This window comes from Phasianus colchicus, chromosome Z (assembly GCF_987193195.1).
Source record: "Phasianus colchicus chromosome Z, bPhaCol1.hap1.1, whole genome shotgun sequence".
Taxonomy (NCBI): Eukaryota; Metazoa; Chordata; class Aves; order Galliformes; family Phasianidae; genus Phasianus; species Phasianus colchicus.
The window spans coordinates 66,194,775-66,208,983 of NC_143476.1; the positions used below are offsets into that span (position 1 = coordinate 66,194,775).

Consider the following 14,209-nt stretch of genomic DNA (forward strand, 5'->3'; position numbering starts at 1 on the left):
CTGAGAAGGACATATGATTTTAGAAATGGATTTTAAAATGCATCCTAAAGACTATTTCCTGCTCACCAGTCATCTTCCAGAGATAAACCACAACCCACAGTATTCTAATCATGCAGCAGGGATTATCATGTCTGGCTCTGGTGACTGCACAAATTTAAGCACAGTCTTCAACAACTACTATAGAAAATAGATGGCTATATTTTAAACATAATTTAAGTACCCAGTCAGATGTAAAGATTAGCTTCCTGCCAACAACAGCTGTCCATAACATCTGTCTCAACGGTAAGACTATTCTGCTGGTTTCTACAAAGGCTGTTTATCAATAAAGAGCACATTTACATTATGGAGCTCACTTTTCCCATACTTGTAATCTAAACCCTTGTCTGGATGAGCCTGTATTTGGTATCAGCCCCTCACTGAAGTGCCTTCTGTCACCTTGGTTGTAAAACAGGGGACATCCAAAAAAGGCAACCATAAAATAGAGGATAAACAATGCAAACCAAAAGTAAATCAGTATAAATATCCAAAGACATCAGCATTGTCAAAAAGTAGTAAGAGGATACTTTACTCCTCTTTCTTTTCCTCTTCCTAAAAGTTAATTTTAGGCAAAAAAAAAAAAAAAAAAAAAAAAAAAAAAGTATCAGTATTTTGCAGTTTTCTGTAAGAAAGGTCTGTGCATTTGATTTTTGTGATAGGCAGTAGGATGTCACATGTAGTAAGAGAGTACTGAACAATCTCACCTTTGAAATATGAATAGATACTTAGAGAGATCTAGCTCAACACTATGAATGAATATCATATGGCATACCCTTGATGTATGAAGTTGCTTGCTTCCTAAACTCACTCTTGTAATTGATTTACAACCCACCTCTAGAGGAAGAATGAATGTTCATCTTGAGGATTCACACAGTTTTACTCGGATACACAGTTTTGCATATTGATTGCTTTTTATTAAATCTTTGCTTGCACAAAATACAATAGCATGTAATGTAAGTCTGGTCCATGAAAAGACCAGTTTATAGAAATTTGAGAAAAAAATACTTATAGCAATGTTTCTCTTTCCATGAAGTTGTTTCTCTCATGGCACAGCTTACTCCCACACCTAGTGTGATGGACACAGAAGGTTCTGATACAGTTGGACTGAAATGCAACAGCTATCAGTGCCAGAATGAGCTGCAAATCAGCTGATGCTTGTTTATATCATACATAGTATGACCATAGCATGACCAGCCAAACTGTGCATCACCCACATCTGCCATCTGCTCAAGCGTGGCTGTAGACTGCACTAGCATAGACTTAGTCTGGTCTAACTTCTCACAGGAAACACCCTAGCAAAGGCAAATGAATTATCTCTAGGGCTGATAAAAAGATAATTTCACAAGCATTAAGAAGTTCCCTCCATTAACTGCAGAGCTACTTACAACAGACGGGAGCCCTCCCTAGCCTGCTTGAATATTCTTGACCTTGAGGTAGATTTACATTACTTTTCTGCAGGTTATGTCCCTCCCTTGGATTAGAGAAGTACAGTAAACATGTCCCAAAGGAGAGAGAGAGGTTGTTATACCCATAGAAAAAACTGCCTGAGACCTGTAACAGCAGTTTCTTAGCCTTCCACATGCAGTCAGCAGTCATGACTGACACAACAGGGATGAAATCACTGCATCAACTCAATTTCTTCACAGTTTTTCTGCTCACTCCGACTGTCTTGAACTCAGACAGTAGCAAGATAGGAGGTAAAATGGAGATGCTGTAGTAGAAACTGACCTTTATAAAGTAGCATAAAAGCATCTTTCTCTTCCTCACATCTGCTTCAGAAGCACATACAGTCTATTCCGTGTAATGAATACAAATCCAGGTGACATCAGTACAGTGATGCTACGAAAAGAACTAGGACAAACCAGTTTGCAGTAAGCCAGAAAGAGAAAGGTAACTTTCCTTGGAATGAAGTAACACATAAGAATTAGGGTTTTCAAACATCCTTTAAGTCTGATGCTAATGAAGTATGTGTTGAATGAGTAGATAGGGAGCTGGATCGAAAACTGGCTGGACAGCCAGACCCAGAGAATGCAGGCTAGCTGGAGGCTAGTTAACAGCAGCGTACCCCAGTGATCAGTGCCGGATCCAATCCTGTACTGTCCTCATTAGTGAGCTATGCAATGGGCAGAATGTACCCTCAGCAAGTTTGCAGAAGACACAAAACTGGGAGGAGTGGCTTGCTCTGGCATACTATAGATTCTGTGTCTTGCTGCTATCCACCTGAAGAGACCAGGATGGGTGGCAGAAGTGGGCTAACAGGAATCCCTCTAAGTTTAACAAGGAGAACTTCAGCGTCCTGTATATGGGGAGGATCAGCTCCAGGCACCAGGACGGGCTGAGGGGAATCAAGCTGGAAAGCTGCTCTGTGGAAGAGGGCCTGAGGATTCTAGTGGAAACCAAACTGAACACGAGTTAGCAATATGCCCTTGCACCAAAGAAGACTAGTGGTATGATGGGCCACATTAGACGAAGTATCTCCATCAGGTCAGGAGAAGTGCTCCTTCTCACTGTGTCAAGTGCTGTGCTCCCCTGTGCAAGGGAGATGTGGGCACTCTGGAGAGCATCCAACAAAGGGCTGCCAAGACGAGGAAAGGACTGGAGCCTCTCTTCTGTGAGGAAAGACTGAGAGAGCTGGGACTGTTCAGCTTACAGAAAAAGAGGCTCCAGGGATCTTACCAATGTACATAAATGCCTGAGGGGACGGTGCAGAGAGCTCAGAGCCAGGCTCTATTCACTGGTGCCCAGGACATGAGGCAGAGGGTACGTGCTGGAACAGAGTTCCCATGTAAACATTGGAAATGTTTTTTTACTTTAAAAGGTGACTGAGCACTGACATAGGTTTTCCAGAGAGGTCATGGAGTTTCTCTCCTTGGAAATATACATTGTCCTGGACATGGCCCTGGACACCCTGCTTTGGGTGTCCCTGCCTGAGGTGGGGGTTGGACCAGATGGACACAGAGGTCCCTGCCACCCTCAGCTCTGCGACTCTGAGAAAGAATTAAGAAGATACTTTGACCAACATATGCACAATCTTTGTAAGCTGGAAACAGGATAAACTGACTCTGGCAATTGGGAAAAAAAAGAGAACATAGGTTGAATTCAGCTGAAAAACTGGATATAATACCTAATGAAAGGTATAATTATATCTCTGAAAGACAACTGCCCAAATATTTTTGACGGCCAAATTAAAAGGTTCTTAAATGAAACTGCATGCAGCAATAAGATGCTAACTTGTTCTTTATGCTCTCTGCCCATGCAAGTCACAGTAATTTTTTCTGAGGGATACAAAAAAATCAGCTTCACATACAATTTTAAAGAAGTCTAAGAAAACTGGCCATTGAATACAAACTAACAAGTTGATACGTGTAAATCACAGAACTTTTAGATATCCCATTTTTTTTTACCCTTAATTTGCTATTAGTAGTTAATGTTCTCTGCACAAAACACAAAAACACACCTATTTCACATATACTGTATATAAAAAGCCATTTGTTGCTACAGCAATTACCAATCCGAATTTTCTAGCCTCTCTTAAAAGCTATACTGCACCGTGTATCTATGGTATAGATCTAGCCCAATCCAGACAGACTACTATTTGATTGTTTCAACATACTGTTTTGCATTTAAGTTTGAAAAGTCTTATTAACTTGAGTTATACCCACTCAGATTCCCAGGGTGCAACTCATTTAACTAAAAGAGGATTCAGCCCTTTCATCAAGTGTGTCTTCTTACCTTGTGATCTTCCTTCCTGAATTAGACTGGCTCAACAAAAATGATTTTTAATACTACCAATGTCTTGACAGTACATAGACTTAGATGGTGTCTCAGTAGTTATATTTGATTCAATATACCAATTAGCATTTAAAAGCTGGCAGTAGTTACAGCAAACACTCTAACAGACAGTTATTTTTATTAAGATTTCTATCATGACTTGCTTTATGCAAAGAACTGACATGGAGAATTTACCACATCTTTTAAAAAGCATGTCTTTATAGATACCACATAAACCTGTTGTAGATGCAAAATAGAAAAGGACCGAGATTCTCTCTGCAGCTGGTTTAATACATTTAAAGTAAAACAAACAAGAAGCATCTTGGCATATGTAATGAAGTTTGGAAAACCACTCCAAGTAATTAGCATTTCATTATATCTATTTAATAAGAGTTTATTTAAATTCAATCAAGTGATATATGCCTCATCTCCATAAAGGAATTGCACTGAAAATAGATCTGTTATAAGAGGAGGTTGGAAATGGCTTCTTCTTCCACAGAGACCAGGATGAATTTCCCCACGTCCCCTGGTGGTTCCTCAGCACAATGGACACCTATTCTGAGAGCATCATAAAAGCCTCCTAACGCTGCATGCTAAGGAGAGTTTTCTTCCCCTTCCTTTGTCCTGCACAGGAATCCATTTGGAAAGACAGTATAGCTTAGTGAAGTCTTAGGCTTGATTTCAAATAAAGTTGTACAGGAATTTATTTTCACACGTAATAGAAATAAATGTTAATGCTCTGGATGCTTTCTGAAGTCCTGCTCAGTATTTAGCCACTTACTCCAGGTAATACACAGGTCACTTGTCAGCATGCTGCCTAGAATCAGGGACACTGATTTAAATGCTTGCTCCTTAATTTCTGCATAGAAGATGAACATCATTATATGTAAAAGTTATCCCATTAAAACAGCAGGAACAACTCACACATACATGCATTAAGAACATATGTGCAAGTCCCTGCAGGATTAAAAAAGGCAGGAAGCAACAGGTTGGGGCAGCAAACATGGGTGGAAGGGCAAATAAAGTGACAGAAAGACGTGGTTATGTGGGCAGGCTGCACACACAGCTCACAAATCTGATCATATTTTAAGACCTGATTTTAAAGTTTGCCCTTGCTTTAATCAAATACGATGCTTGTCATAGCTCCTTCCTGAAGCATTTGCAGCCCCAGTGCACATCATCAAGAACTCACTAACTTTAAATCATGACGCCTGAGCACTAATACAACACTCTAGATTATGTCACTGCTCCTTAATTTTTTACTGCTTAATCTTGTACTGAACAATGGTTAGCACAGTTTGTCACGCTTTTATGAACATGCCACGCTCACCTTATGTGAGGAGCACAGAGGCAGTGAAGAACCAGTACAAAGCCTAAAACTCAACTGGTCCTCGTTAAAAGCAGCATACAGTCAATTCACCAGCAAGAGAAATGAGTGAAATTGAGTACAGATTGAATGTGTATTTATAGTGGAGAGTGTAATGCAGAGTAATTGCTCAGTGTAACAACTCCTGTAAATGATGCTTTGTCAGTAATGACCAACTTTCATTAAGAGCTCTATTTTGAAGAAGTAAGTTCAGGAACTGAAGAAAGAGGAAGAAAAATTCATAGCTGCAGAGCAGCCTTTTGTGTACAGTTAAATAAATTAAGACATTGACCTAATATTACCTAATATTTAATTAAAAAAAAAAAAAAAGTATATTACTCTACTGGTCGTAGAACAAACTGTGCATGGATTGTGCAGAAACAACCATGGTCCTTCTGAAGAAAAAGGGATGATGCTCTGCTAGCAAATATGTATCATCCCTCCCAAAATATAAAAGAGAATATTCTTACTTGCAAAATAAATATGCAGGTTGTTCAGCCACAACCACATCCAGAACATGAAAAATGTAATACCCAAATGTTTGGTTTACTACAAAAAATATGGAATGCTCCACTATCCGATCAGAAGAAATAAAAATAAAACTGTAATGGTCCAATTTCAAAACAGTTCTTAACAGTAAAGTGCCAGATTAATTGGCACTGTTGCACTAGTTTGTAAGGCTTCAGTTGTACAGACGAACAGCAACCATCACCACAAATGGGAGAAGCTGCCAGAAAGCTGACCCTAAAAATAGGAAGATAAAAAATAACCCAAACTCTCTGAATATCAGCCAGTTATGCACTTTATTCAAACAAGGCCTCAATTTACGGGGAACCACAGGGGGACCCAGCAGCAAACTGCTCATCTCATGGCCTCTCAGTATGATATCTCACTCTTGTGAACATTCATTTAAAATGAATTCTCAGGGGAAATGTTAAGGTATGCTGATGTGCGCTCTGCCATGGGAAAGGCGTACGGTAGTGGAGCTAATTTTATCCTCTGCAGTTGAAAACCCCATGTCTCCCAACAGATTGCTGGGAGGTGGAGTTTCTGTGCATATTTTTCTCTCTGAGGTTGGCCTCTTCCTCAGTTTGTATTACCATTTTGCTATTTGCTTTCTTACGTGTCTGCAAACTCAGTCACCTCACACACCAACCTCTCTGGAAACACGGTTTTAGCTGCTGATGACAAGACTATGGAAAAGCAGCCTCGTGTTTCCCTTCGGCACATCGGTATGGAAATAACTGTCTTGGTTTCTTGCAGCCACCGCAGAGCAGGGAGCAGCTGAGGGTCAGCACTTCCCTGGGACGCGCGAGTTCACGGCCAGGAGCGACACTGCGACGGCCAGTCACTGAACGCTCATTTCATTGCGAGGGGCACAGGGGAACAAACTTCTTTTACATCAAAGCGGTTATTTTTTCTCTTTCCGTAGATGAAAAGGTAAAAGTGAAAAAAGCAAAGCGAAGGATGCCTCTGCCGTGCCGATACCCCACGTAAGCCCCTCTTTCCCAAGCGCGGCAATCCGTCCCTCGGACCCTCGTGCCGCTTTGTGCGCAGGAGCCCCAGCACCATCACAGCTCCGCCGCGGACACGGACTGCGCCGGCGGCGCACCGCTCCGCGCCGCCGTACCTCCGCGGAGGAGCCGCGCCCCGCTGCGCCGTGCCGCCCTCCCGGCGGCCCCACCGAGCAGCTGCCCCGCGCAGCACGGCGGACGCCTCTCACCTGTTGATTTTCAGGGCGAACGCCCTCCGGTCAGCAGCGGGTAACGTCGCCATGCGGAGGGCGCAGGAGTCGACTGCACGCACGGCAGGGTGCCCGCCTCGGTGCTTTTATCGGTGCTGCATGCTGCAGGCTGCAAAGCCGGAGGCCGTCTGACAGCTTCGGCTGGCAACTTCCGCGTTTCACCTTCCTCGCCGAAATCGAGCGAGGTGGGAGGGCTCAGCCGCCCGCGCCGCCGGCTCCGACCCGCCGCGCCCCGCTCCGCGCCCGGCACCCCCTGCCTGATCCCGGACCCTTTGGAGGATTCCGAGGGGAAGCGCGGATCTGGGCGAGCGCACCAAGGAGGGGAGGCACCTGCGGAGGAAGGCGGCTACAGATCCCATCGCGCATCCCCGGACCGAGCCCGTCTGGGTACCGCGGTGTTGGTGTCACGCACCCACACACTCATCTGCCCTTCACGGTCGTGGGAGTAACCGAGATCGCTTCTCCATCGCCCGGCACGTGGGTGTAAGGTTTGGGCAGGCAGTCGTAGCGAGGTGCGTTAGGAGTGCGTTAGAGTTGGTACCTGGTTAGTGGGCACGTGCGTGCTGCCTGCAGCAGGTGTAGCCCCTCCTGCAAGGACCGACTGCCTCATGTGCAGCGTGAATTTGTAGGCTTGCAGCCTGCGACGCCACGACTTATGATGTAAATAGATGCCAGTTCTTTATCTGAAACAGTTTTGCCAATACAGACATGCACCACGAGTATGACTTCTTACCATTAAAGTAATTGATTGCAGAAGGAAAACCCACACATACCAACACCACATACCAGTCAAGTTTGGCACAATGCAGGCTGCGCTACTGTATGCTTCAACTTCACTTGCAGCTCAGCTTTTAAAGGGTTTTAAAGTAAGTATCTTGTGGTTGTGTTGCAAAGTGATGTTTCCTCCTGGTGTGTTCCTCTCAGCCTTGGTGCAAAAAAGCCCTCGCTGCTTTTGCAAAATAAGCAGAACCCAGGATTAATTGAAAGGGAAAACAGAAACCAAAAAAAGGGCCTACAGATGGATTCTGAGATAGCAGAGGCAGTTCTAGGCTGTCCTATTTTCATGAAATACCTGCCTTGGTACAACCACCTGTTGGAAGGCAGCGCTGCTTGCCTGTCCATTCCCAGTGTGCTGAGGAGGTTATCTAGAGAACAGAGTGACACATGGCAAGGAATGTTAGATTATCATACAGTGAAGGTCTGAAATTTTATCAGTGACAATTATCTTTTATTCTTCAGGATTCACTGACTCTTAGAGCACTATTTGTACAAATGTATGTAAATATGAACGTCAACCCACATGGTCTTCAAAGAGCACTGGCTACATGTCCTTGCAGAAGCAGAGAAACACAGAAGAACTGAAAGATTTAACAGAAGTAAATGTTAAAAATTGAGAATATGAACAAATACAGATAACTTTGTAAGAAAAAACATAAAAGGATCTACAGAAGAATGAGATCTCAGAGACAAGTCTGAAAACTGAGAAAGAAAATACTGAAATGCATTATTACTAGGCTGGTACTAACTGGAAAAGGATTGCAGTGGGAAGAATAAATTAGCAACCTTTTTGGACAGAACTTACCTACCACACCCATCCTTTATTTACGTCACCAAGATAAAGCTAAAAACACTTACTGTTAATTTGAACTTAGTTATCACTTGTTTATAAATCACTCATAGCTATGATCTGGCGTATGCGTTGGTCTCAAGAAAACTTGGGCACCAGAAATACTGGACGTGGCAAGATAGTGCTTTGTACTGCCTTACTTCTTTGCACTTCCATGTGTCTGCTGGAACTTGATCCCCACCTTCAGAATTCTTCCCAGTGCACAGCCCAGCTGCAGCTTTAGTAGATGTATTACTGACACGCAAAGAAAAATGTGCAGTCTGCTCTTGGACAGGCCAGGGCAATCTGGCTGTGGAAAAACAAGAACAGTGAAACATTTTTTAATAAACCCTTGCCATTTTAATGGATGCATTCATTTTTGAAAGCCTAATTTGATGCAAATTGGCACACACAGTTGAAACAAAACACACAATGTTTGATGTTTCCTAGAGCACTTGGTATGCATTTCTTACCTACGGTAGCTGGAGTCAGGGGCCTCAGCACTGCTGAAAGCTACACATCTGAAATCAACTGAAACACTTAATTCAGCACTGTGGCCTCTCCTGAAGACTTTCTTTGATCCTACGTGAAATTGATGTACGGAAGGCCAACGTTCATTCCTCCTGTTTGCTTTTTAGAATTTTAGTTTAGAAAGTAATATAAACCATTCTCTCCTTAGGATGACAGAAAATAAACACCAGTTTGTTGTTTTTCTTTGCTGTCCAGACCCACTGCAGGACAGGCAAGAGACATTTCTTATGTACTCTTCACACAGGTTGAGAAGGTCTCTCTCAGGACAGCATCATTCTATCTCCTGTGTAAAAGAAGGAACAGCGGAAGAAAAATTTCACTGTGCAGTTTTTCACTAGTGCAAGGTCATTGCTATCATATGCAATTACTTTCTGGTAGCATTATAGATAACCTGTCATTAGAAGAGTTTCTCCTCCACAGAAACCAGGTTTCCTGTTTCTCAAAATATTGCTTCTGAAAAACATGATCATATTTATAATTGTTTAATTTCAAAAGCTTCCATGAAACTACACATTTTCTAACCATGCCTCTGTTTCTAGCAGCTCACAAATGAAGGAGGAGGAAAGGAATGAAAAATAAGCAGGTAGCTCCTTTAACCATTTCATGCCTTGTCTGGCTCTAGACAGTAAGACAACAGTCTGGGCATTAAACAGGTATGTTTCACATCTGTCTTTCAGTTCACTGTAGACCAAAATGGAAGGGATTGGACTTTCCCATTCTTTCTTTACTGAGGCCTGTGGTTAATTGGGTTTGGGGTGTTGCATTTGTTTTTTTGAGAACATGAAGATGTTTCTGTTTCTAGCTGTATCTCCAGAACTGCTAACTGCTCAGGAAGAAATCACTACCTCAGTTTTGATGCTTCATCGTAACAGCTCATGTGGTACCTGCTAAATTTGGCAACAGAAAATGAGGTAGCCTCAATAAACATATCAGTCTCACAAATACACTTATTTATGAATTATGCAACTATTTATTTTGCAGTTTCCCACATTTTTGATAAAGAAAGACAAAAAGATAATTCAAAAATGTTTTGTCTAATGCAGAAAAAAGAACACCTGAGGAGACACATAAAACTAGGTTTCCAGGACTGCTATCAGCAGCTGTAGACCAAATACTTAGATTATCAAAAGTTTTTGTGATGAACTGAATTACCAGCAGCCTACTTCAGCATTTTGAGCAGCAAAAGTCACAAAGTCCCATTCTTTTTTATCTATTATTTTAGCATGCTATTGCTTTTTTTTGGGGGGGGGGAGGGGAAAGAAGGAAATTCCATCGAGAAAGTTTACATGTTTTTAACTCATTGAGTTACTATCATATGAGATAGACTTCTTTTTTTTTTAAATCATCAGATCCAATCTTGTCAATACTACTGCTTCAGCTTAGTAACAACTACTGTTGTTTGAATTCTTGGAACTAAGGGCTTCTCCAGGGGTCTGCACTGGGACCAGTGGTCCTCAACATCTTTATAAATGACTTGGGCTGCGTGGTGCAATTAATATAACAGAAGGAAGGGATGCCATCCAGAGAGACCTGAACAAGCTTGAAAGGTGGGTCCACATGTACTGAACTGAGATTCAATAAGGCTAATCATGCGTGGGACAATCTCAGGTACCTATACTGACTGGGAGAAGAATTCACTGAGAACACCCTTGCAGAGAAGTTCTTGGGGGTTCCGGTGGAATGAACAGCTGAATATGAGTCAGCAGTGTGCACCTGCAGCCCAGAAGGCCAACAGTATCCTGGGTTCTACCAGAAGAGGGTGGCCAGCAGGGACAGGGATGGAATGTCTGCTTCTGCTCTGCCCTCATGAGTCCCCATCCAGAGTAATGCATCCAGGTCGGGGACCCCCAGCACAGAAAAAATGTGGAACTTTTCAAATGGGTGCAGAGGAGAACCACAAAGATGATCAGAGGGATGGAGCACCTCTCCTACGAAGACAGGATAAGGAAGGTGGGCTAGTTCAGTCTGGAGAAAATAAGGAGGCGGGGAGATCGCAATGCAGCCTTCTGGTACTTAAAACGGAGATTTTAAACAAGAGGGAGACTGACTTTTTACACATGCAGATAAAGACAGGACAAGGAGAAATGTTTTTAAACTTAAAGGGGAGATTTAGGTTAGTTATGACAAGGGTCAGAGTGATAAATCACATGAACAGATTGTTCAGAGAAGCTGTGGATGTCCAGTCCGTGGTGGTGCTCAAGGCCAGGTTGGATGGACCCTTGGGCATCTACATCTGGAGAAGGGCAACACTGCCGATGGCTGGGGATTGTAATTAGATGATCTTTGAGGTCCCTTCCAACACAAGCCATTCCATGATTCTGTGAACTAATAAACTTATTGTATATAATTTTCCAATCTTTCCAATCAAGAGATGAAAAAAAGGGTCATCAAACCAAGTGCCAGTGAAAGCAGCAAACAAACAAACAAACAAATGCAAACAATGAATCAATTAAACAAAAACACACAATCAAAATAAATAATTTATCTTGGAACACATCACAATTTCCCAGACCTGGCTTGCTTGGTATCAGCTCTTGGGGGTCTTGCATACAGTGCGTAGAAACCATGCTTTCATTCCCTATTTCCTATTCCCCACCTTCCACAGGCATCCCAAACTGTCATCCTAATGATCGCTTTCTCCCACATGCACATTTCAGCCCTCCAAAAAGACATAAAGGCATTAATTCCTCTGATCCCACTGCATTTTCAAATGTTCTCTCTGTGTTTTCTTTTTATTGCTGCAGCCTGACCTGAAGGTGGGGCAGTGCTGCTGGTTGGTTGGTGTGGCTGGGCAGGGTGAGGAGCTTCAGGCTCAGCCTCATAGAATGGAAGGGTGGCTTGGGTATGTGCTGCCAGGCAGGACTGCTACTGCTGTGTAACATTTTGAGAGTTGGCAAACAGGGGTCTGCGAAATGCTAGAACAGACAACAATCAACATGTCTATACACCATCTTCTGGGGGCTTTTTTTTTCTGTAACTGTGCACATTTCCAAGTATCTTTTTGCCTAAAACTTGTTCTAGCAGTCAATTGTCTATTGACAATCGTATCCCAGCAAAGCATGCTATTGCATGACAGAGTATTACAGTGCCATGCCTACCATTAAACATAACTTTGTGGCCCAGGATAGTCAGGAATGGTGAAGCCCTGCTGAACCTCTAAGCATGCCCTGCTATCTGCAGAGCATATACCTTTGATGCCCTGTTTTCTCAGTATCCTCTGTAAGTCTGCATTCTCAACAAAAAACACCAGCAGTATACATCAGTAATGAGCAACTGTTAGCCGATTAGCTTATGAGTATATCAAAGTTTGCACCAACAGGAAAACTTATTACCTCAGTATGTGCCAGCAGAAGACAATGCCTGATAATGTTTGCTAATATAACACCTCCTGCAGCACCGCTGGCTAATGAAGGAAGTGCAACTAGATGCTTTCCTGCTAAGGGAAGCTGCGATGTAGTCATGTGTACTGCTCACAATGACATAAATCTCAATTGCATCCAATAATGTTTAGCAGGATAAAATGCAGAAAATATGTGAACTTGCCTTCTACTGATGTCTGCAATAGATTGGTAAAGAAATTCTGAACCTTAAAAAAAATAAATAAATAAAAATTGAAGTTTCATTTCTATGTTGGTGAAACAAGACAGAGGGAACTTAGACCATCCTGCATTTTTTTTTGTTTGTTTGTTTGTTTTTTCTTCCTCATGAAACAGCTGATTCTAGAAAGAAAGCAAAAAGCTGTGTGAAAGCATGGCTTCTTTTTCCATCCATCTGGCCAAATAATCCAGAGAAATAAAAATATTCCTGACCAAATTCTCAGTACAAAGTTTCTCAAAAGAGACAATTTTCTTTGCTTACATTCACAACAAAACCTCAATGGAAGCAACACTGATAGGTAATTTTTTCCTTTTTAACCATGATCCACTTATATGAAATTAGGCAACTTGCTAGGTTGTGTATGTCAATATTTAAATTTGGGCTATAATCTGTACTTTTATTCAAATGTTCTCAGTTTCATTAAAACACGTTACAGCCTAACAGCATACTGTGCACAAGGCATAAAAAACGGGAATGTTAAGAAGTAGAGGTACTGACTAAAGGAATGCTGGTGTTTTTAAAACTTTTGTTTTCATGCACAGTATGTGAATGATGTATTCTTCACACACACCAAAAAATCCAACAGTTTCATTTTTTTAAGGCAGCTTATATTCAAAAACCAAAGCCCTCTTTGCAGCACCATGTGGGCAGAACTGTACCTCAGTACAGAACCTCGCTGAAAAGCAGCAGCTAAAGGCGACAGGATCATACCTGGGTCAGGTCAGGCTTCTGTAAGCACATGCTGGTGACACAGACTATCCATGTTTTATGTCAGAAATCTATCACAGTATTTGCAAGATCTGGGTCAGTATTCTCAAGCATAGATGTATTCCCATAAGGCTTTCAAATCCTGTTTATCTGTTTATTTTCTGTGTGTCCACACTGGATGTGATAGAAACATCCAGCAGTACATACGTACCAGTTGTCACGAGAAGATGTCAACCTAAATACAGGGAAGAAAATAAGAGAGAGTCGAACAGAAATACCGAAACACTGACCACAGGTAAGAAAGAAGTAAGTGTATCCAGGGGAGTATGTAAATCACACTGAAGTTATGCCCCTGCTCACCACTATATATTTTGAGATATGCATGGGACTGTTCAGCAGCTACTGAACTGATCACAAAATTGATTTTAATTTCTACTTCTTTGTGGTTTTGCGGATTGATGCCCATCCACAGGCCTGGCATCAGATTTCATCTGGGACTCACTCCTCTGGAACACTGAACTACACTGTACTATACAGACTATCAATACCTTGAGAAAAATCTCCTTCTACAGAAAGTTATATTCTATGCAATAAAGAAATGCCAATGATCTTCTTTCCCTGTTGTTTCAATCACATCAGGCTCTCATTGCTACTGTATCACATATCAATAACTCGCAATCTTTCACAACACTCCTCAGTGCGTACTCTTCCTCATTCTCATGGATCTTACAGTCCTGTTCCCTAATTCTCCTCAAAGAGTAACAGCCTGAACAAACAGTTTTTACCACTGTCTAAACCAGTCTGAAACAAACTGCTCTGCTTTTGCTGAGATCGTCAGTACTTGCGAAGG

At 42.1% G+C, this 14,209-nt stretch overlaps 2 protein-coding genes across 5 annotated transcripts in view; one reads left to right on the forward strand and one right to left on the reverse strand.

The window, feature by feature from the left end:
- The window catches only part of DOCK8 (dedicator of cytokinesis 8), an 85,180-nt gene extending 77,680 nt beyond the window's left edge, over window positions 1-7,500 (reverse strand). For all 4 annotated transcript variants that reach the window (XM_090132224.1, XM_090132222.1, XM_090132221.1 and 1 more), the window contains exon 1: window positions 6,897-7,500. Coding sequence is in view for 3 of the 4 variants with exons in the window: in XM_090132222.1 (XP_089988348.1) it covers window positions 6,897-6,949 (53 nt within the window). In the remaining variant the exon portion in view is untranslated. The remainder of the gene's footprint in view (window positions 1-6,896) is intronic.
- LOC149913050 (uncharacterized) overlaps window positions 1-14,209 on the forward strand; it is a 68,112-nt gene that overhangs the window by 4,557 nt on the left and 49,346 nt on the right. The gene's annotated exons all lie outside the window — the stretch shown is intronic.